This window comes from Castanea sativa, chromosome 3, assembly GCF_040712315.1.
Source record: "Castanea sativa cultivar Marrone di Chiusa Pesio chromosome 3, ASM4071231v1".
NCBI lineage: Eukaryota > Viridiplantae > Streptophyta > Magnoliopsida > Fagales > Fagaceae > Castanea > Castanea sativa.
Genome location: NC_134015.1, coordinates 17,893,107 through 17,917,450, shown reverse-complemented (window position 1 = coordinate 17,917,450; position 24,344 = coordinate 17,893,107). Strand labels below are relative to the sequence as shown.

The following is a 24,344-nucleotide window of genomic DNA, read 5'->3' as shown; positions in this document are numbered from 1 at the left end:
AAAAGCAACTTCCTCTCTCCCCCGTATCTGCCTTAAAAGAAGAGGAAAAAAAAAAAAAGAGCAGAAAGAATAAAGGGACACAGGATTGGGGTGTAATTTTATGCTGACCGGAAGATATTAGTTTTTTTTTTTTTTGCTAAACAAAGACTTTTATTGAAAGAACATATTATTAGTGACACCAAATACTGTGGTTTTCACATAATCTTCATGTGAGATCTTTGGTGTAGTAAGAGTGCACTCGATAATTTCACTATTTTCTAGATGTCTACTCAATGAAGTAAAAATCCTGTTTCAGTCACTACTCTTGTTAGTAAAAATGTTTCTTATATGGAAACTAAATGCTGAATTAGACTTCCATTAGGCTAGTGAAAATGTTGTGCCATGAAGAGAATTAAAACAGGAATAGCTCTATTTAACTTCACCTAGGCTTCGAACTTGACATTCTACTTAATCAGCTAGCTAGTTGGCTCAACTTGTTGCACAAAAGCGAGCATACAAGCGCAGACAACGGCCATGTCTTATTAGTATAAATTTCCTAGCTCCTCAAGAGAGAGCAAGAGCAAGTTGACTAAAATGCCTAGGATTTGCATCTCTCCGGAATTCATTTATGAATTGTGAGGTTCAGAATACTAAAATCGCATATTAAGAACATAACTAATGAAAATCATAAATAAACTTAATAAAGTGACCAACATTAAGACACATCACATTATGACCTACAAATTTACACGACACGCTACCATAGGATGCATTCTCACTACTTAAAAAGAACATCATTGCAAAGGTGTCAGATAAGATGACAAAAGTACATTAAGCAGCAAGTTCCTCTTTGCCCCCCTAAGTTCATATTTCTCACCTATGTCTACTAGGTTCAGATGCTAACCAATACTTTGTTCTTCATTCTTACCTCTCAATTCCCATCATCAGCAGCTTTTAAGTAAAGTGTCTCACCCCCATCATGGCTTGTGGAGCTTCCGCCTCGCCCTTCAGCAGACCCAGCACTCCCAATATCTTGCTTGCTCCCACCGGCCATCCCCCTACCACTCTGCAAGCCTTCTCCAGTAGAGCCACGACCAAAATCAGCAAAGCCACCAACCCCGAGTGTCCCACTGCCTCCTGCATGACTAGCATCGCTTTGCATCATGTGAAGCCCTGAACTTCCACTAGAATTCATGCCAAGCTGGCTGTGTAAAGCTTGCTGCTGTTGCAGTGCTGAATATGGCTGCTGGCTGTACAACATGGAGGAGCGTGCAGCCATGAGCGATTGTGGTGTCATCTGTTGAGCCTGTTGGTGCTGCATGTAGTGTGCTCCTGGCTGCATGATGCCACTTGGAGGAAACTGATGACATTGCCAAATAGTGTTAAATATAGTGGCATTTAAATTTATGAATCCCTAAAGCTTTGTAAGCCTCCAATTTGCAGTGATTAATACAAGAATGTATTACAATGATGAAAAAACACTGCATGTTAATGTTAAAAAGTAAATTGGCCATAGTGATTACTCAATGCAGGTGAATTCTGATATAAATTCAATATTATATGGGGACCCACATGATAAGATACACAATCCAACAAAAATTTAATTAACTTTTTTTTCAATAATATATCATTTCATTAAAATGGTTTTAAATGAAAAAGTAAAACCTACAGAACCCCATTATTTATTTTAATAAGCAAGGGTCCAGTTACAAGTTTCACCTCAAAATCTAAGAAGGCAGGCTCAAATAAATAGTGCATCACAGTTAAAAAAAATAAAAAATAAAAAACAAAAAAAGAAGCATTAGTTAAAGATTGAAATGGAGTCTGTACCTGACCATGCATGGTTGGGGGTTGGGGTTGAGAATCAGCAATTGCAGCCAGGTACATAAGGTTTCGCTGTAGCCTTGCCTGGTTCCTGCAACAATAGAGAGAACTTATCGGCCCTTCTGGTTGTTAAAACATAAAAAATTTATGCCCTGCTTACTTCCAACTATATATTGCTCCTTCTGCAGCAAGTCTGGCTGGTGTTTATATGAATTGACTTATGCAAAGCTTCAATCATTATACTAATGAATTAATGAATTAGTACAGCCAGTTTCAATAAAGTAAAGGAAAATGATAAGGCTACTACAAATTTTACTACATAAAGCTTAGAAAATAATGTGGTAATGAATGTGATTAGTGAGTTTCAACCACCTAATAAATGATTTTTTGGTGACACATTAATTTGTAAGCTCCTTATAAATTTTATAGCAGCCCCAGCATAACCCTGAAGTAAATATGCAAGCTATTCAACATTTAAGTGAAATTTACAAGACATTCAATGTTCTTTTTGCCATTTCAATCAAACCAGAATTTCTCTTGATATAAACACTTGAAACACGTTTATCATTAGATTGGATGCATATACTAACCAAGGATGCACATGAGAAATTTTCTAGACAACCTAAATAATTCCTAATTAATAACCCAAGCAGCTAGTCTTTGATGCACGTGTGGTAGTACTATACTTCTAGCAAAAAGATGCAGAACAATATAAAAGTATCCCTCTATAGGAGTGTTTCAATTTTGTGTTTTAAGGTCACAAACATCCAGTCACTAATGAATTAAATGTCATGTTATGGTTACCAGAACTAGACTAAATTTCTTTCTTCAACAAGCAATCAAAACTGCAAATGGTAATTATAATGGAAGTTATGACAATGCAGCAGTTACAGAAACCTTTCAAGCCTTGGACTTGATTGCTTGGCATAGAAACACAAACCAAAAGTACTGAGACATTCCCCGCACAAGCCAATGTATTTTAGTAAGTGGCTCAGTACCAAGTTATGAAAATGCCAGACAAACAAAGCCACATTTATGAAATTGGAAAACTAAAAAGATTACTGCTTACTCTGCACACTCGCTCATTTTTCCCGAATTTTGGCTCTCAACAATCTTCAAAATTAGTGACTTGTTCTCATCCAGATACTGCATGTATAAACAATGAAGTGAGGAATAATTTAGCAGCAATGATACAATTAATATCCAGTATATAGCAATCAACAAATATAAATGTCAAGAACACATTATTTTTACTCGTATTAAGGAAATTGCTCGTAATTATTCTGAAAAGCTAACAAAAGATTGCAAATTTAAAAGCAAGTTTCTCTGGTTATTCTTTTCTTGAGTGGTACACTCAATTCATGTGAAACACAATTTTCAATTGGAAACCTGAAACTCAAACGATAATAATAAATTACCAAATATAAAATCATAAATCTAACAAAAAATCCACAATTGAATGAGATTTAACGTCCCATTTTATTCTCACTTCAAGCTCATGAATGTCCACTACTATTACCATGCAAATTATATAAATTTTATCAATATGACTCTACAACTTCATCACTATGTAAACTGAAAAACAATTTCATAGCTCATTGGTTAAGCTTTGTTTCTTTTGAAATCTGGCTAAAGAATTTGCTTTGGTCAGAAGGTCAAACCTCCCACTTTAATAATTTTTGAAATATGCATCCAATTAGTCCTTGTTCCTTTTTCACATTGAATTGTTTGAAGGAGCTGTTGAACCTATGTATTGCAGCTTTACTTTAACAAAAACTAAAATCAAACAACTGAGATGTACCTTCCATATCACTGTATGATTAAAACATGCTGAACTTCATGGTTACACCAATAAATGACTAGGAACTAAAAGGCAACATTTGTTTGGGATAGCATTATATAGACCCAGTTCATATAATCCATCTTAGGGTCTTAAGCTATGAGTAACAAAGCCAGAAATATCCGCTGCAAAGTGAAGTCATCACGCAAAAACATCATTTCAGAAACTAAAATTTAAAACCTTTCTTACTTTCAGATTAATATTTGATCACCCATCTCAAGAAGCTCCACCTATTATATGAGACGTTTCTTCAATGATCTAAACCATAGGGAGCAAGACCCTTTGAAATTTTCCATCCATTATTGGCTATACCATAGTTGGTGGCTACCAGTCTCCCACACAATCTCTCCATAACAATTTCCTTAAAAGAGCAAATCTTAAATCCAATCCACCGTTTAATTTCCATACTACCACCTTGCCAGATACTAAAAGGAACTAGTTTATTCCCGCTTGTTAGTTAAATCTATTGTGCAGGAGCAAAGAAATAACAATAGATTCCATTATTAGCCTTTAAGTAAAATATTTAGAACTGCATCCCATAGAAAAAAAATGATTTGGCAAACCTCTAGCCCTCATGAGACATAGACTCTTCAAAATGTGTGAAGTGCCAGTTACAAAAATACAAGACATGGAAATGAGGACAAGACAAACACCTGAAAATGTACTACATGGGAATATACCCATCAAGTGTATGGAACAATGTAAGACAGGAACAAATTGTTAACTAAAAAATAAACTCAGTTACATATCTTGCTAAATTTTATGGCAATAAATCTTCAATGTTATGAAACGGTCCATCTAGTATGCTATAAATTCATTTAAACCCAGGCTACTCAATAAGAACACTTGGGCAAGTTACAAACTGATTTAACTGTATTAGTGTGTTCTAGGAGCTTAGGCTAAGACAAATCTGCCACAACGCATGAAACTTCTCCTTCTGCGTAACATAGCCTAGCATTTGTGTAGTATACAGATGTGCAAGACCATACCAATGAGGTTAAATGTTTGATGCATAAATTGAAGGGAACGACACTTTGCTCATATACAGCAATGCACAAGTTGTTTTGTCAACCTAAGTTTTAGTAGGTGCCACTTTGGCCACCCAAGAGACACTCCATTAGCACCCATCACATCTAAAGTCAAAACATGCACATTTAGATCATGCGCTTAAAGAAAAAGTAACACTTGCCCACCTACAATTTAAAACGAGTGCACTGTATTCATTTGTATGTGGTTGTGCCGTTGTGGCTATTGGTTGCAGTCTGTTTAATGTTATAATTTAGCAGATACTAAAGGAGTGGAGTTCATGTGGGTATAGTGTCATTTTCCAAACCACATCTTGCCAAACCAAACTCGCCCCATACTACTAATGGAGAGAGAGTATAGTTTGCAAGAAATAAAATAAGGGCACCAAATTAGATCAAACTATTTTTAATTAATACATAAAGGCTAGATATCTTTATGCATATTTTGGACCCATTCAACAGAGTAATATTCTTATAATCAACAACATAATAGAGACATTATAAATTTTACACGGAGGACTTATGGTTACCTAACAGAAAAATGAATCCATATAATGATAATCAAACTATTCCACGTTCTATGATTATTATACTTGACCCAAACATCAATTTCTCACTCAAAATAGATATATCAAGTAATAAATTTCCTTAAATTACAGACAACATGAAAATGCTATCATGTGCAGCATAGTACATGGGCACGCGTCTCTGAAGGTGGGTTTGGTGCATCTTTTACAGAAGAATTGTGAATAATCATCATAATCAAACCAAAATTTCTTAGACAATGTCTCAGGTGACACTCATTTTTCCACTCTGCCTACTAAATCATAAGCGAAGCCCGAATTAGGACAATACCTCATCAGCCATGGTAAGTGCTAAGGCCTTGTTTGGATTTTGGTGAACTCAGTTAACAAATCTGAGTTTTGTTAACTCATAACCCAAACCAGAGCTCTTCTTCATCAGATGAAATTAGAAAAGTTCAAATAGTAAAAATTTACAAATTGTAAGAATTTCATTCCATTCAAGAATAGTAATGCACTGAACTAATGTAACAAACAATTTGTCGCAATTCTCACTAATTCAAAATCAAACAGGAACTCCATACTCTGCAATTGTCACAGACACTCACTAATACTGAATCAAACATGTCATGTAAGTTTACAACCCAGGCAATTTGGTTAAATTCCAGAACTCAAACACCTATGCGAAACACTAACACCAACTGTTCCATTAGATAAAAGATAGTCGCGAGTTTATGAATTTTCCATTTCCCTCTCTAATTTAACCGAAAACCATTACAATTTATTAAAATAAAATAAAATTTAAAAAAAAAAACAGAAATTTTGATCGAAACCCAATACTCCTACCTACCCAAAAAATATACATTTACCCCCCACAAACACCCATCTAAAGTCCAAACACACACAAAACAAAACAAAACCCCAATCCACCCAAATGAAAGCAACCTAAAATCCATCATGTCCTCCACCTCCAATCTGCAGCATACTGCGACAGCGGCACAACTTCAGAAAGCGGCATCAACAGCGGCGTTGGCAGCAGCGAGTTTCAACAAACCAGGCACGACCCATTTAGCTTCAACCAAGCATCGATGCACAACAAGTGAAAGTAGTGGCGGAGGACAGCGCTGTAGCTTCGTCTGAGAGGTGATCACAAGATGCTGGGTTCGCTGTCAGGGACGATGAGGGGGGAAGCTGACAGACATGGGGCCCATGGAGGCGGCGCAGAGAAAAGAGGATGGAGGAGTTCTGAACAGCGGTGGTCGGCGGGTTTGGGAGTTGAGAGCAGCGGTGTGAAAGGGAATGAGGTGCCCTGAGTTTTGTGGTTGGGACTTGAGGGAGGGAAGTGCACAGCAAATAGAAATAGGGTTCCATACATGGGTAACCTAACTGTGTGCACTGCACAGTGGTCAGCCCTGGGTCCCAAAAAAATGTGAGTTTTTGTAAGTTTTTAGCCAGAAATCAGAAGTGGGTTTGGTTGCCAAACAAGGGTGGGAGTGTTTTCAGAATTTTTGAGTTATGAGAAATGAGTGATAGGGTGATGAGTGATGAGATTTGAGTGATGAGTTAACACCCACTCAGCAACCAAACAGGGCCTAAGTCGTTCACATATTCACCAACAAGATTAAGCTATGCAGATGCTAGTATTACTCAGTAAAATTTCATATATATCAGTTCATTGCTTGTTTTCATTTCCTACAAAGTTGCATACATCCAAAGCATTTTTGATACATTGAAGATAATCTCATACACATTGATGCAAGATTAAACTTACAGCAGACTTAATCTTATTTACATGGAATTGTAACAACCACAATTAAAATTTTATTGATACTTCACAATCCCCAAGAAGAAAAGCAAAGAAGGAACTTTTTAACTTTTATCAAAAAGGGTTCTTACTACTGCACATTCAAAGCGCATAACCCAATTAAAAAGACTTTCCTTTGTATGGGTGGTTATCTGATTTAAATATGATTCCATATAAGCCTCCAAAATTATATGAGCCCAAATTCCAAATGAATGAAAATGTGACTAAATTGGTCCTAGTCACTCTTCGAGGCAGAGTGGAAGAAGGGAGGAGATTCTCAAATGAGGGAAAGGATCAAACAACTTCGTAAGAATTGAACGAGGAGCCGTATGAGACGAAAATCTCATGTATGATTCTGTAGAATGGCAAGGGTGACTTATTAATAAACTTTTCCACTATCAACCCCAAAAAAGTTTACAAATAAAGGTGAGTAACATACCATTAAACCACATCAGCCTATTATGCCAGCAAATGTAGTAACTAATTGTGATGTATCCAGATAAACAATCATGAAATGGATCAACACAAGACTTTCTACATAAGAATGCAGTCAACTCTTTCAAGTAAGGTAATAATCTAATTTTAGTAACTTACGATGCATGAGACTTCAAATTTATAACCAACAATGACAGAGAGCTAAGAGCTTTGCATTTGGGTTAAAGGGTTAGCTGAGTTCAGTTGATTAAAGTCTAGTCAATTACAGGCTAGTTTGGCTTATCAGCTACGCTACAGTAGCTATCTCCCATCTCATATATCCCCCCACCCATACAGCATTCCAAGTAAATGCAGGATTTTATATCAACCCCCATTTGCAACCTAGTAAACTAGATTAGCTGAACTAGTGAACACCTTCAGAAACAACATAGTTTTATAGCATCCCTAACAATCCCCATCCCGACATTAGTGCAACCTCGCATTTTAGCTTGATTTGCAGCCACAGCAAACACAAGGTTGACAGGATATGTGAACGAGTCATTTTAGGCTGAATTTTCCTGTTTAGCTTCCATTCTGATTAAACCATCTAGATTAATTTCTTTTCTCATAACGAATTATGAATCGGGTCATCCTCCTCCTAAGAACACCCATCTTTTTTTTTTTTACTTTTTTTTTTGTTTAAAATTTCTCTCTCTTCATTTTCATCTCCAGTTAGTACTTAGTAATTTGGAACTCTCGACAGGACTTCATGAACGCAATTCAGCTTTAAACTTCATGACCTAAGCTAAATCCCAGATCAATTTATATTATACACTACAAATACACATAAGCAAACAGATCAGCAAAACTCACATGTGAAATGAAATCAAGGATAGAAAATATGCAAGGATAATGCTTTAAAGTGTTATGTACTGCCCCTTGTTGGTCCCAAGGGATTGAGGAGTCTAGGTTAGTCGAAAAATGGTTATCAGTTTGAATTGTCATAAGTCATCCATCCATAAAAAGAGACAACAAGAATCCAACAGAAGTTTAAATGGCGGAATATCTTGGGAATATGAGTAAGTACAAGAGTAAGTAATTTTTTTTTTGAATGAAAGAGCAAGTAATTAAGATAACAGTATTAGGCTTAAACTTTTGAGTTAATTTTGTGTCCTAACATATTATATTTTGGCTTCACTTCAAGACTAAGGTAACATCTCCTAACAACTGATGTCAGAGTTGATGGTTGTCCTTTTCGCAATTAGTACAGGAACGGGATTAAAGTAGTGTCCCAACATATCAAAATAAGGCCTCACTAGAAGACCACCATTGGTGCTATCTTCTAACAAGTGGTATCAGAGTTGATGACTGTCGTTTTCGCAGTACAAGAATGAACTAAGGTGGGGTCCCAACGCATTGCATTAACGCCTCTTTTGGGGACCCTCATGTGTCCCTAACAAATTTCCCGGTTCACTGGTCAACAGTTTGCATGTAAGTCGTGGCCATGAAAGACATCAAAGCATTCTAGGCTATCTATTTAAAACTAATGCTTGAAGCATAAGGAGTTAACATGAGATACCAAGATACTGATCATGTTCATCAATGTTAAATCCTACCTGTCATTATCATACCAACAAGTTTAGTAACACAAACAATTTCATAACTTTTTTCACGAGAGGTCGTATATGATAATTAGTGCACAATAAAAGTAATGTCAGTTACGGGATCATGAAAATGATATTGTATCACTCAGCTTCGCAACTTAACAAATTATAAAATAAATTGTGAAAAAAGTTATGTCCTTAGCATTTCTGGATAATACAGGATATACAATATTTAAAGAACACGCTAGGATAAATAAAAGAGACTATCCAGTTCTTTACGAAATACAATAAACAATGAGGATATAACACCAAAATTTACTAATCTCTGCCCCCAAAACTATATTGGTAAATCCTTTAAAATAGTTTAAGAGAGAAAAAGGCTTTGAAAGAAGCACCAAACCTAAACCTAAGCATAAACAGAAACCAATAAAATACCCAAACAAAACAAGAAAACCCATTTGCCATAGCTCTCACACACTCATTTAAACTTCAAATAATAATTAATGCAATAGCAAAATGAAAATACCAATTAATAACATGCATCCTAACTTTTAGAAAACAAAAAAGATCCACAAGTAGTACACACAATAAAATAATAAAATAAAAACAGCTTGAGTAGGTAATAAGGAACCTTGAATAACAAAAATAGAACAAGCAGATAGAAGGAAAATGAAAATAACAACCAACAGAAACAAAACAAAAATCAAACAGTAAATACCCATTTAGCCCAAGAAGCTACAGGATAAACCAAAAAGAAAAGATTCATCCAAAGAAGCAAGAAACAAGAAACAAAATTTGATACAATCCAAAGGGTAAAGAAAAAAGAGCCAAGAAAAGGCAGAGATGCGAAGAGAAAGGAAGAAACCTGTTGAATGTGATCAGTTGTGACGTTGTTGGGGTAATAAGGTGCCATCATGGGCTGCATCTGCATCAAGTGCTGTTGCATTTCTCTCTAGCACAGTCCCAAACTCTTATCTCTCTCTCTCTCTAACTTTCTCACTCAAAGCAGAGCAACAGAACTGATATAAAACACACTCACTGCAAAAAAAAATGCAAAGAGAAATAGATACCCTTCTGCTCTTTTTATCCGTTCTGTGACTATTCTCTTCTATGACTATTACAACTTACAAGGACGATAACAACCAACAATAACAACACCCCCACGAAGCGAGAGAGAGACCACACAGTATACACACAAGACTCAGTGAGCAAATTACTATTTTCTTTGTATTGGTTTTGGTTTTGGTTTTTGCTTCTCTCTTTTCTATCACGTGACCCTTGTTTTGAAGAGAGAGAAAAAATTGAGAGAGAGAATCTGAGAGAGATTTAGTGGCATTTATTTGATGTATGTCACATTTAACTTGACATGACAAGGTCTGTTGCTGCTTTCAGGCCAACTCTTTTGGTCTCACTTTTTGGTTAGTGTGACGTTGTTGCTATGTATAAAGGAGATTCCTCTCTACTTCACTATACCTTCTCTCTTCTACCCCACGCGCTCTCCTTCACACGCTCCTTTCACGTGGGTGGGCCTCTCTTGTGGGACCCAGACATTCACTAACCCAATTTTGAATTTTATTTTAATCCCCCAAAAAAATACCGACTAAAAATAATTCTTTTTAAAAAAATGTGCTTGAGATGAGATGTCACGTCAACTTTAGCTTGGGAATTTATTGAGAAAGTTTTTAGTCGCAACAAATTTGATAAAATTTTGCAACGCCGCATTTGGTTGTCAATTAGACATGATAAAACAGGTCAAAATTTTTTAATTCGACCCGATCCGATTTGAAAAATATTCTACCTGAATATGATTTTTTTAACCTAAAGCAAAAATAGGTTGACCCATGATCCGACCCGAGTTTTTAAGTTTTTTGCTGGTCAACCCGACCTGACCTGAACCTGAATCACTTTTTAAAACTTTTTTTTTTGGTAAAAAAAAAGTAAAATCAAGATAATAGTAGTTTAATTGTTTATTATAAGTTTTAAGGAAACAATTGATACATTTACATATGTAAATTAATTGAAAGATAAAAGGTTGAACATTCTATAATGAGTGAAAATTTTTAGATATCAAATAACAAAGTACATGCCAAGATAATATGGTTATAGTAGAGTTAAAAATATAGATTAAAAATTGTAGACATGTGTGAGAAATATTTACAAGTGTAAAAATAGTAAAGTCAAAGTATCAAATTAGCATAAATTATGAATGCTTAGACTTATTTTTTAACAATTTATGTCCAAAATAAATGGCTTTTCAAAATAAATTATGATATTTCCTAAAGTGCGTGTTATTTAACAATGATATGATATTCATAAAAGAGACCATGTATAAATAAGTAAGCAATCAAATTTTAATGTATATCTCAAATTGAAATAGAGTGCCAACCACAATTGATAATAGATTATAAAATTAATTTTCAAGATTGTAAATTTCTTATATGTTTTTATTCTTTATCAAATGAGTTATCCAATAAGTCATTTGCAATTTTGTTTTATATTTTGGAATGTTGATATTGTTTAGAAATAAAACATGTGTATTTCTTTTACTTATGTTTGTGTTATTTTGTTTTAGATAGCAATATTAGGATTTGTATAATTTTAAAATTATTGAATAAGTATTAATAAGTTTAACTGAATTCATTCTTAATATAAGTGGTGAAATCAAAATAATGCATTTTACATCAAATAATTTGTTGCATAACTTTCCAAATGACAAATACATGTTGTTTTATTTATTAAAAAAAAATTCATGTGAAAAATACGGGTCAACTCGACCCACAACCCGATTGACCCGAATCCATTTTTGACTCATGACCCGTTTGACCCACAACCCGATTGACCCGACCCGCCCGTTTTGTCATGTCTATTGTCAATGATAAGGAAAAAAAATGACATATTATGAGTAGTGGCAAAAGTTGTTTAAATAGTAATGATAATAATTTAAACTCGCACCCATTGGTATCGAGTCTAAATTTTCTGTCTTACTCTTCTTGTTCCACTATATACTCCACAAATAAAAACATGCTACATGTTTATCTAATTTATTAAATACTAAATTTATGCCTTCTTTTATTTCAATTACCTAAATATGATAGGTTATTTATTTATTTATTTTAGGAAATTAAAATAATTGAATGCATAAATTTAGCATTTAATAAATTAGACGGACATGTGACATGTTTTTATTTGTAGAGTATATAGTGGAATAAAAAGAATGAGATAGAAGATTTGGACTTGTTGGTATCCGCCTCAACCGCCCTTAATGGACGGGTTTTACCCACTCCACATAATAAATGGGCTGGGCATGGGGTTAATATTTTCCCCAGCACCCACCCCACACCTTTCTGACTTTAAATTTATGATTTTTTTTTATATTGTATTATTGAATTTATACTTTTATGTTTTAATATTTACATTTTTTATATATTTTTAGTTGTATTGCTATGTTTGAATTGTTTTTTTTTTCTTATTGATTGAATTGTTGTATTGTTATGCTCTGAGAATGTTTTGTAATGTTAGAACTTTTTTTTAATGTTTTATGAGTTTTAATTTAAAGTATTAAAAATGAATTTTTAATAAATTATATATATATATATATATATATAATTTGAGTGTGACGAGATGGGCACCTTCAAGTATTCACTAGAATGGGGTGGGGAAAAAAAACATGCACCGAAGTGGAAGTGGGGCAAGAGCATGGAATAGAACACCTACCCCATACCCACCTCGTTACCATTTCTAGTAAATAGTTGGGGTCCTAACATTTCTTGATTGATCTAAACGATAATCAGTAAAAATTTCTCAACTTAATTGTTGTGAAAATGTTGTAAAGTTTTTTAATGCTTTTAATATTACTCGATATTTTATAGCTTTTTTAGACCTAGAAAAATTAGACTCAACTTAGTAACTCAAAGAAAAATACCCAACCTGAACTTGAGATTTTTGACACAGAGTAAAAACGAGTTGACCTATAACCCAACTTGTTTTGTTTTTTTTTAATTTCAAAGAAAAAATAAAGCAGACTATATAAATTAGCAAAATCACTCCAAATATTAAACCATGTAAAGGTAATATGATCAACCATCCAAAAATAATGACTATGTTGAATCCAATTGTGACGACAAAAAAAAAAAAAAGTTTTCATCTAGTTTGACCACAAGGCAATAAGATTAAAAAAATTGAGTTTACAATGTAAATTTTGAGAGCATCAAGTAGTGTTAGATTGAAAATTTTCTACATTGTTTAGTGTGCTAAAAGGCTTAATTAAAGCATTGGTTTAAACCCCAAATTTCTACAATAAAAATCATAAAATCCTTGCCGATGTCACCCTAGAATACCGTAAAATTTATACAATATTATTTAGTGTGCTGTAAGTGAACTAACATCTCTTTCACTATCTCCAAGCAAAACAAAATTAGTATCCTAAAAGACTATATAGTCGAAAGAAAGTGCCAATTTTGAGAATGCCATTAGATTTATGGGCAATTACTATTCTATTTTTTCTTTAATTTATGTTTTCTATTTTAATTTTATGGATTTTCTTATGTAAGAAAATCATTTTAAAAAAATACCATGTCGTTTTCGAGCATTTAGTGGGAAACTGCCTAAATTTTATAGTAATGATATCTTTAATGAACTTTAAATTGTGCAAAGTATATTTATTTTTGAGTATTTCGTTATTTTTGATAATTAGTATTCTTTCATTCAATTTTTTAACTTTTTATTTGCATGTGAAAAAAATACAATCACTCGTAACCCGCAACTCGATTGACTCAACTTGTTTGCAACCCATTTAGGATGACTCATTTTTTACCCAAACCCAATTAACCCGACCCTTTGTAAGATCTAAGTTCTTATGACATGAATTTTTTTTATCTTGTTTGCTAACTTGTTTTTGTAGTAGATTTTAAGAATATATTCTTCTTGATCTCTACTAATAATTCAAAATGAGAATTCTTATTGTGAGACAACCTAGTAGTCGAACAGATATCTTGCGCCAATGTTGTAAACTCAGAAGCAACCTCTATCCATGCCATCCTGAAGAAAGTCTCACCAATTGGAAGTACAAAACCATGTTGAACCATTGAACATCAGCAAAGTAAGAAGAGCATGTTTTGTTACTTTTGTAACAACCGCAAGTGTGATCTTGGTGGGATCTTTGAAATTCCAAATGCTTAAGCTTAAGGCTGTGTTTAGTTCGATGCAAAATCTTTTCCAAGTGTAAATATTTTTAGGTGTTTGGTGGTATTTTATAAAATACTTTGGAAAATATTTTTTAGTGTTTGGTTGTGTTCTTGAAAATACCATAGAAAATACATTTTCTACTTGTTGCTCACATTTTCTCAGCATCCAAACAAATCTATATCATCATTTCTCAGCAGAGTTACATAAAAGAAACAAAACCCAAAAAAAAAATTCATCAAATCCGGTCAAGTTGAGAGGAGAAGGAAGAGAGAGAGGCGAGATCGCGCGATTTTCAGGCGACGGCGAGATCGCGCGATCTCAGGCGAAGGCACGACCCCACGATCTCAGGCGAAGGCGAGATCATGCGATCTCAGGCAACTAGGTTCAATCAGAGGCTAGATCGCGCGGTGGAGGCGATCTTTGCTTCATTGGGTTGGGCCATGATCTCTCTACTCTCTTCTCTCTCTCTCTCTCTCTCTCTCTCTCTCTCTCTTTGCGCGTCTGAGTCCAGAAATGGTTTGAAGTGAAAATAACAACGGAAACGAATTTACGACTTCAGAGGCTTAATTTTACAGTCAACAGAAATGATTTTCCGTTTGACTTAGTTTTCCAGCCAAACCAAACATCCCTGGTGGTGGAAAATATTTTCCGAATTTTGTTTACACCCGAAACAAATGCAACCTAAGTTTGTAAGGATATCCCAAGGTCTTCTAATAGGACATTAGAGTATTGTAACCATTAAAAGGGCTAGTCAGTATTTCTAACCCATTAACAAACTCAATCGTATGGGGAAAAAAATATTGTCTTAAAAGAAAACGATCATTAATTTCGTGCCTCTAAACCTATTTCAATTCCTTATTTTTTCCATTATTTCCCATAATTTCTCAACAAGTCAAGCTCAACCCGAAATCAGAAACGACCCACATAACTCGATCATAAAAACCCCCATTTTATCCTTACCAAATGTACCAAGAAAGACTAACTGCTCAAGGTCAATAGGCTAACTGAAAATTTCAAAATCTCCCATTATACCATTCCGTAAAAGAAAAGAAGAAATTAAAAGGGAGTGAAGGGGACACAATTTTTGTAACAATCTAGTATATTGTACATATGATATGTAGAACGGTGGAAAAATGGTAGAGAAATTGTTTCTAAATAATTTGTTTGGCAAATGTTTTACTTTTCATAATTAACTCCTTGTATAATGTACTGGAAATATGACTATAGTATGTAAATTACATATATAAATAATGAAAAGCAGAACTATGAGTCCGTTTGAATAGAACTTATTGCTAAAAACTGAAAACTGAAAACACTGTAGCAAAATAATTTTTAAATGTGTGAATAGTATTGCGGAACCCATTTTTAATAAAAAAATTGCTAAAAAAGTACATGAACAGTGCCCGCACAGTGCGTGCACTGCACACTTTGTCCCCCCAGCAGCAGAAACGGAAAAAAAAAAAAAAAAGAGAGGAGAAAACGCAGCCACAATATAAGTTGGATCCAAACACATTCTATATCTTTCCAAAAATATAGTTTTTTCAAGTTAACTGCAAACTAGTGTCAACTGTTGTTCCCCAGCTTCCAAAGATTATAAACTATGGCTGCAAGAGCAATCCTCCCCACTTCCATAGCCAAATTCCTTCATATTAGCATTTCACAATTGCATTTGATTACTTCCTCCCATTTGTAAGCTATTAGATACCTCAAACGTGAGGTGGTATTACATGTTTCAGTTACAAATATTGACCCTCTCACATGGAGTGCACTTCATGTGAAAGGGTGGATAAATATAGCCAAAATAAGATAGATTGTCCCTTCTAACAAATAATCTTTGAGTTTGAGAGAGATTATTCAAAAAAATAAGTGACTTCCACATTCCATTTTACTCTTGCAAAAACTGCATAAAATATCACCTTGTCAACCCTACACAACCATCCTCACAGAAGTAGAGAGCCTATTATTGATTAAAAAAATGAATTTGTTAGAATTGATAACCAAATGCAATTATATTCTGTATAATTATTTCAGTAATAGGTTAAGATAATACAAAAGGTAATTTATTGAAAATATATATAATGCAATTTTTTAGAATACACCGGCAGCTAGGGATAATAACCAAACACAACGTTGCAATTTTATTGTATTTGCAAATTTGTTATCTTCTCGTGAGCTTTCATTCTCATCTTACTCTCGTGAGCTTTCATTAGAATCTACTTAGAGATTTTCAACCATTTGTCTAAAATATGGGCCTACAATGTATCTATCACTTTTGGGCTCTTCTTTCTTTATTTCATTATCGTCATTTTATTTTATTTTATGTAGCCTTCTAGCTAGAATACATTATAGAATTTCCTTCAAAGTACATGAATTTCTCATCATTTTGGGCCTAGGCATACAACAAGGAGGCCCAAGATTAGGGAATCTCATTTTGACTTTGTGGAATGTTGGATGCTAAGTCCATAACATACTTGTTACCTTAAATCCAAGGTCCTCTTTTTCAAAAGGCCTTTTGATTTGGGCTTGTAATAGCAATTAGGCTATGGTCTCATGAACCTTTCAAGTTAAAATATACCTTTGGATTTTGGGATAAACCTCTTCTATGTGAGAACCTCTTTTCTTTTATCCCAACACGTCTTAGGGCATGCCATAACTTTTAGGTTATCCTTTAATTTTATGTCTCTTATTTGTCATTTAGAATTAGGTGAGCATAAGATATATGATTGCACAAACAAGAGATATAAAGGGTACCCTCTTTTGATGGGATCTAGAATCTCTCTAAGTGTGGATAGGCTCCTTAGAGCTAAAGGGATAGATAAGTAGGTTACTCATAACTAGGTGGGCCATAATTCCAAGCTAGGGCCTAAGTGGACCTTTGTGGATTGGTGACAAACCATTAACGTACTCAAAACCCATCATAGGCAATGGCACACATTGTGAGTTGGTGGAATGAACTTCAAAAGACTTTGACCCGAATGAAGCGTACTCATTTTCCCACTCATCACCAACTAAGGTAAAGGGACAAAAGAACCAAGTGAAGTGTGTGCAAACAAGTATTGAACAAGCATTTATTAAGATTAAGAAATAAGACACGTTGGAATCAAACTCTCTATCCCTTGTAGAGTCGCCACTATGGGCGCAAAGCGCAGTTGGGCCTTTTAGGGGGAGTATGCCTCGGTCAAGTGGACAAGGGTGGAGAAAACACAAGGAGTCACCATCTAGTTTTATGGTCTGGGAACCATGAATATAGCGCTCTTACATGGAAGGACTAGTCTCACTACCAGAGTATGGGTTCGGAGTTTAGGTACGGTTTTGGGAAAGTGTTAGGCACTCAAAACTGCTCGACCCGTGGGTCGGCTTCCACTCATTGTGTCCTACGTCTTAATCCTATTAAAGGTACATTCAACATTACATCTTAACACACACACACACACGCACATATATCTAAGTATGCAACATGGCATTTCATCCCAAACCTAACATTCATCTATCATGCTCATCAACCAACCCTAGCATTCATCTATCAAGGCATCTCATATCACACAGTCCAAGGCAACAAAACAAATCATGGCAAAAAAGGTAGGCATAACAATATTCAAATAAATATGTGATTGTATCAAGAGTAAATTATTCAAATGAAAATGGTCATATTTATCATCAAACATGTATCCAATGCATGTTCATGTGAATGTATGAGTTACCTCACTTACCTTATGGCATCTCAACACCTATGCATTAACGAATGGACATATGAATGCATGTTCATGGCATTAAAGCAAGGAAAGGATAGAAACCCCTAATCTAGCATTTTAAAGGAAATGAACATTCAAACAAAGAAATAGAGACTCAGATAGCATACAAACAAATGAAATAGAGGCATATTATATGAAAGGAACAAAGAAACAGAAGGAGAAAACTCAGATTAGGGTTTCTGGGATTGAGTACACATATGCATGCGCACGCAAACACACCCTGAAGAACCCTAACCTAGAAAGCAAGAATAGAAGCTAAAGAAAAAAAAATATAGCAACCTAGCATGCATGAAAACATAAAATCAACTAAAATCTAAGCTAAGCAAACATGTTAACATATAAACAAAGCAATAAAATAGATCAAAACTCTATCAAAAAGAACAAAAGGAAAGAAAAGTTTTAGAACTCAATACCTTAAACAAGAAGCTTTTTGAGCTTGATTTTGATTGTTCCCAATAGTCAAATCTATTCACAACCAAACAAGAATGATTAGTAAACTTCAAAATTTGAGGATCAAGACCAGAAAATGTCCCAATCAAAATAAAATTGACTTAAGGATATTTTGTGAAAAACGCCCTCTTTGATTCACTATTTCTAGTGAATCTTAGGTTTTCCTTTAGGATTTTCTGTGTGTTTTAAAAAGGTACCATGTATGGCTTTATATTGTGAGAAAATCAGGGTTTGTAACGGCTCCCAGATGATGTGGGATTCGCTCTAAACCTCAAAATTAATGCTAAAAACTTGTCTTTCATAGGTTTCTAAAATCCTAGCTGCGTGCGTAGGTCCATGCTTATGTACGCATGCAATAGACATGTGTACGTAGGCCGAGGGTTTCCTTGGCCTTTTACTTTCCAAAAATAAATTTATTTACTCATTACAAGTTATATTTTCCATTTTAACACCTCTCAATTCAATTTGTAATCTGATTGCGCTCTAAACCAACCTTGGACCTTAAAATTTCAGCATCATTGGAGAACGGGAACCCGAGTTGTAAGTTGTATAAAATGCATTGTCTACACCCACCCTCTAAGTTTCACCACTTTTCATCTCAGTCCTTTAAGTTTGTACTTGGTTATTTCGGTCCTCTAAGTTTCAAAACTCTTTAATTCAGTTCTCCCTTAAACATCCATCCAGTACTGCTGTTAACACCCTTAAAACGATACCGTTTTGGACTGATTTCAAATTTTATTTCTTAATTTAAAATCATTTTAGTTAAAAAAAACCATAAGTAAAATAAAATAAAATAAAACCAAACCAAACCCCAAATAATGTCGCCCCCTCTCGTATCAGCTAAGAAAGCACGAACATGACAATCTGCTTGCTGTGTCCTAGTCGGATTCATATGGGACACGACGTATGCCTTGGACACGACTGCACGTGTATCATTCTCGCTTTTTTATTTTTATTTTTAATTTTAATCTGAAACAGCTGGGACATGGCAAGGACAAGGTCGAGACACGCCTCGGGAAAAAAATACTGAAAGCAAGGAAGATGATTTTGTAGTCGCTCTTCATTGTCTACTTCGCTTGTTTTCTTTCTCCATAGGCAACAAGCTGGGCCAACGGGCTAGGCTACTAGGCTAGCCCATTGGGTGCCTATGGGCATAAAAACTAGCCCATGGCCTGACTCACTGGGTTAGTGGGCAACCCATGAGCTTCACAATGGCCAGGCCGCCCTATAGGCAAGTAGGCCGCCGAGTTTCTGGGTCAGGTCATGGCCATGGCCTATTTGATGACCCTTACTTTCATTACTTAAAATTTTATATTGAGGGGATGAATACATGATGTATTACATTTACCTCGGTTTCTATTGGTTTCTTTGCCAAAGCCAAATAACTCATTTCATTTGCTTTTCCCAAAGTCACAATATTTGAAAAAACCCATTTTACAGAAAATCTACGCATAACCCTAATTAAGGGTGGTAAAAAAGGTGACTTTTTTATCTAACTATTGGATCGTGTTGAATTTTGGATCATCTTGTAAGGTATATTTTTCCCTTTGAAACAATAGTTTACAAGCCAAAATTGGAGTTGAAACGGATGAGAAATCACAAAAATACTGAAACCCTAATAAAATCATCATTGTACTTCTCAGGAAAACTGACATCTTTTTACCCAACTTCGCGCAATAAACTCTACCGATTGGGTAAGAACTGAAATGAGTAGGCTATACTATCTTGAAGAACAAGGTCTTAACTACTTTTCACCAAAAAGGCTCAACAATGTCTGCTTCGGGTTGGAAGATATGAATTTTTATATAAAAAAACGTCTAGAATTTTTCAACTTTACGTCACCTTCCTTCCGAGTGTGATATCTCAACGATCTTAACTCCATATCAAACAAGGATAGGACCATTAGGAACTAGACATCTAGAGGTTTTTGTGCATATAAAATTTGAAGAAAAGAGAGCTCGAAAAGGCCTCTAAATAGCCGCACAAATATTGGGCCAGAAATCAGAAAAAGACAAAAGGCTGATGATGTGGCGGATAAGAGGGGAAGCTAGCATTGGTGTCTTAGGATACACCAATGCAAGCCGCCTCTTTGAAGGGGTGGCTAGCACTAGTGTATCCTTATACACTAATGCTAGCCCCTTATTCTTCATGTTCTCCTATAAATACTCTCCATTTTTTGGAAAAATCATGTAGAAATTAGTGTAGAGTTTTATGTGGAAAAAATAGGGAGAAAAATAGAGAAAAATAAAGTGAAGTTAGGAAAAAAAAAATCTGAAAATCCCTTATAAAAAAAAATCTCTCTCTCTCTCTCTCTCTCTCTCGGGAAAACCCTACACAAAAATCCTCATCCTTTCTTCATTGCTATAATTTTTGTAGGTAATGTTTTAGGATGGGTTTAGTTTAGTTCTTTAATAACTAAACCAATCCCTCCCATTTATAACACTGTAATCATCTTTCCATATATATATATATAAAATCTATTTAAGGGGGAATAAAGAAATCATTTTTAATCAACTTTACAATATTCCAAGCTTTTACTTTTATGTCATTTATATTTCAAGTTTTTACTTTTATGTCATTTATTTTCCAAGCTTTTACTTTTATGTCATTTACATTACAAGTCTTTACTTTTATGTCATTTAAATTCCAAGTCTATAAGTTTTTGTCATTTAAATTTCAAGCTCTTTACTTTTCATGCTTTATTTTTTTGCACGTTATTTTTTTGTTGTCCATTTATTTATCTTGTTAGTAATGTGCCATAAAGTAAAAATACTTGGGTAAACATTTCCCTTACTCCCTATTCTAAGCAAATGTTTTCTTTTTTATCCTCATCATCTCTTTTTCTAAGAATGAGGTTTCAAGAAAAAAAAAATCTTTTTTCAAAATGTCTTTTGTTTCCAAAACCTTTTTCTTAAGGGTATGTTTGGTAACTATTTTTTCCTCTTATTTTTTGTTTTTAAAAACAATTCTTCATTTTCGAGATTAGAAAACTTATTTGGTAACCCAAAATGGACAGAAAACGAAAACTATTCTCAAAACTCAATTTGTGAAGGAAATTGAAAATAGTCAAAACGCTATTTTCAGTTTCTTGTTTTCAAAAGCCAATGAAAACACATGCCTAATTTAATGAATTCGTCCCATTTAATGAGTTAGCTTCGGAGTTTGAATCCTAGTAACAACATATTTCAGTATTTTCTATTTTTTTTTCTTTAGAAACTACTTTTTTATTTCAACTAATCAAATAAGTTTTTGAAAATAGAAAACAATAACTGTTACCAAACATAATCTAAGAGCATGTTTGGTAACTGTTTTCGTTTTCTATTTTCGTTTTCTTGTTTTCAAGGGAAAAAGAAAAAAAAAATTTCTGTTTTCAAAATGCAAAACACATTTGGTTAGTTTTTTTGGAAAAACACATTTTTCAAAAACAAAATTCAAGAAATTTGGTTGGTAGTTGTTTTTGAAAAAGTTGAATTTTGTTTTCTTTGGTTAATTTTTTTAAAATTATATTTATTCTAATTCAAAAACACGAAATCAATTGTTTTGTATATAATATTCCAGCCTAAAACTTTAATCATATAAGTAAGATTGAAACTATAATAATTATCAAGCGTTATAAAAGATAATCAATAACTAAAAAGTTTACTACATGGCATCAATGCCAGGGAATCAATTTCATCCAAAAAGAACGTGGCATCAATGATGCCTATTATTTGCCAACATCAATGTTGCGATCTGATCCTTATAAGTTGCCATAACTTTAGCGGCTTGATCAGTTAAGTCAACAGTGTGCGATGGCTCACTTGAATTATTTTTGGGAATATAAAGAAAAAACAATTTTCTTGTATTTTTGAAATAAAAAACATGTTTGGTTAGTTGAAATTAAAAAAAGATAGTTTTTTGAAGATAAAAAATAGAAAATACTAAAATATGTTATAATTAGGATTTGAACTCTAATACTAATTCATTGAATGAGATAGATTCATTACATTAAATGCATATTTTTATTGACTTTTAAAAATTAAAAATTAAAAACAGCATTTTGCATGTTTTCAGTTTCCTTTACAAATTGAGTTTTAAAAACAGTTTTTGTTTTCTATCTATTTTGGGTTGCCAAACAAGTTTTTTAGTTTAAAAAATAGATAATTATTTTTGGAAACAGAAAATAAGGAGAAAAAACAGTTACCAAATATATTCTAAGTGTCCTAAAAAAAGGGGGAGAAAGTTTTCAAAAGGAAAAATCTGTTTTTTTTTTTTTTTTTTCAAAGGGGGGAGGGGGGGGATCTGAAATTTTTATAAGAAAAAATATCTTTTTTTAACTTTTCAAAATGTGAACCTGTTTTTTAAAGAGCTGTTTTCATAAAATAAAAAAAAATAAAAACCGTTTTTAAAAAAAAATCTGTTTTCAATAAAATAAAATCAGTTTCAAACCGTTTTCTAGATAAAATGAAAACTGTTTTCAAAACTTTTTTCTGGATTAAAAAAAATCTGTTTTCAAAACTGTTTTTTTTTTTTTAAAGAAAAAAAAAACTGTTTTCACAAAACTTTTTTTCATAAAACTGTATTTTTTTTTTAACTGTTTGCACAAAACTGTATTTTTATAATCTGTTTTTGTAAAAAACTGTTTTACAAAGCTTTTTTTAATCTGTTTTTTTAAGCTGCTTCTATAAACTGTTTTTTTTTTCTTTTCAACTGTTTCGTATAAAACTGTTTTTTTTTTTAATTTATAAAAACAGTTTTTTTTTTTTTACCAAACTGTTTTTTTAATAAACTGTTTTTACAAAACTGCTTTTTATAAATCTGTTTTTTTTTTTTTAAATACAAATCTGTTTTTCAAGACTAAATTTTTTTTTTTGTGTTTTCCAAAAACTATTTTTAAAAAAAAATAAATAAAAATCTGCTTTCTGAAAAAAGGGAGTCAAAAGAATAAAAAGATAAACAAAAAATGTTTTCAAAAACGTTTTTCCCAAGTGTTTTTAAAATGTTTCTTTTCAAAAAAAATTTCAAAGGCTTTTCTCAAATATGTCAAAAATGTTTTCTAAAAACAAAGTGTACATTTTCAAATAGAGGTTTTCAAAAAAGGAAAGATGTTTACATGAAACACTTTTACCTTGTAAAAAAAATGTTTTCTAATAAAAATGTGCTTTTCCAAAATAATAAAGTTAACGTTGTAACTTTTTTTTCCTAGCTTTTCTTAGAATAGTTGTAGTTTGTGAATTTGTGTTCAAGGCTCATTTTCTTGAGTCCTCGAACGTCCAATAAGCTCACATTGTCCCTAATAATTCTTGGTACTAATACGTTTCTTTTTGTTATCTTTTTGCATGAATGAAAATTGAGGAATTGGTGGATGATAACAATGTGCTATTCTTCTAACTCTCTCATTTATCACGTTGTATTTGTTTTTGCATAGTTGTTAGTTGATAGGCCAAGAATGTATTGACCCATTTGATAACTTAATCAATTAATTTAGCCAAGTGAAATTAATTTGATTTAAATTAATAAGTGTGGTAGCACAAACTGATAGACCAAAAATGTATTGACCCCTTTTGATAAATTAATTTATTAATTAACCAAGTTAATTAATAAATTCAATTTACATGCAAAATGCATAGTAGCACAAATAAATCACCAAATAACTAAATGCAGTGAAAATTAAATTTGACACGGTGATTTGTTTACGAATGGGGAAAACTTCTGAGGCAAAAACCCCACCGGGTAATTTTAAGGTCACCACTTCCGAGAATTCACTATTATCACAACAAGCGGTTACAAGTAAAGGAATCCCAGTACCTTATACCAACCTATAGTTGAACCCTTACCCCAATACCCAATTGAACTTATTCTATAGTGACAATCGCTCATTTTAATGCACGGCTCTCAGTACATAACTAACCAATCAATGCGCAGATCTCAGTACGCGGCTTATTCCTTTGCACGAATCCTACTACAT

The 24,344-nt window shown here is 33.5% G+C and overlaps 1 protein-coding gene across 1 annotated transcript; it reads right to left on the bottom strand.

Annotated features, from left to right (window-relative positions):
* Positions 1 to 642: 642 nt before the first annotated feature.
* LOC142629333 (GRF1-interacting factor 1) lies at positions 643 to 10,342 on the bottom strand. Its single transcript, XM_075803296.1, has 4 exons — positions 9,877 to 10,342; positions 2,873 to 2,949; positions 1,810 to 1,894; positions 643 to 1,339 (listed from the first exon to the last, which is right to left on the bottom strand). The coding sequence occupies exons 1-4, from the start codon at positions 9,955 to 9,957 to the stop codon at positions 911 to 913; spliced, it is 672 nt and encodes a 223-aa protein (XP_075659411.1). The 5' UTR covers positions 9,958 to 10,342; the 3' UTR covers positions 643 to 910.
* Positions 10,343 to 24,344: the final 14,002 nt, after the last annotated feature.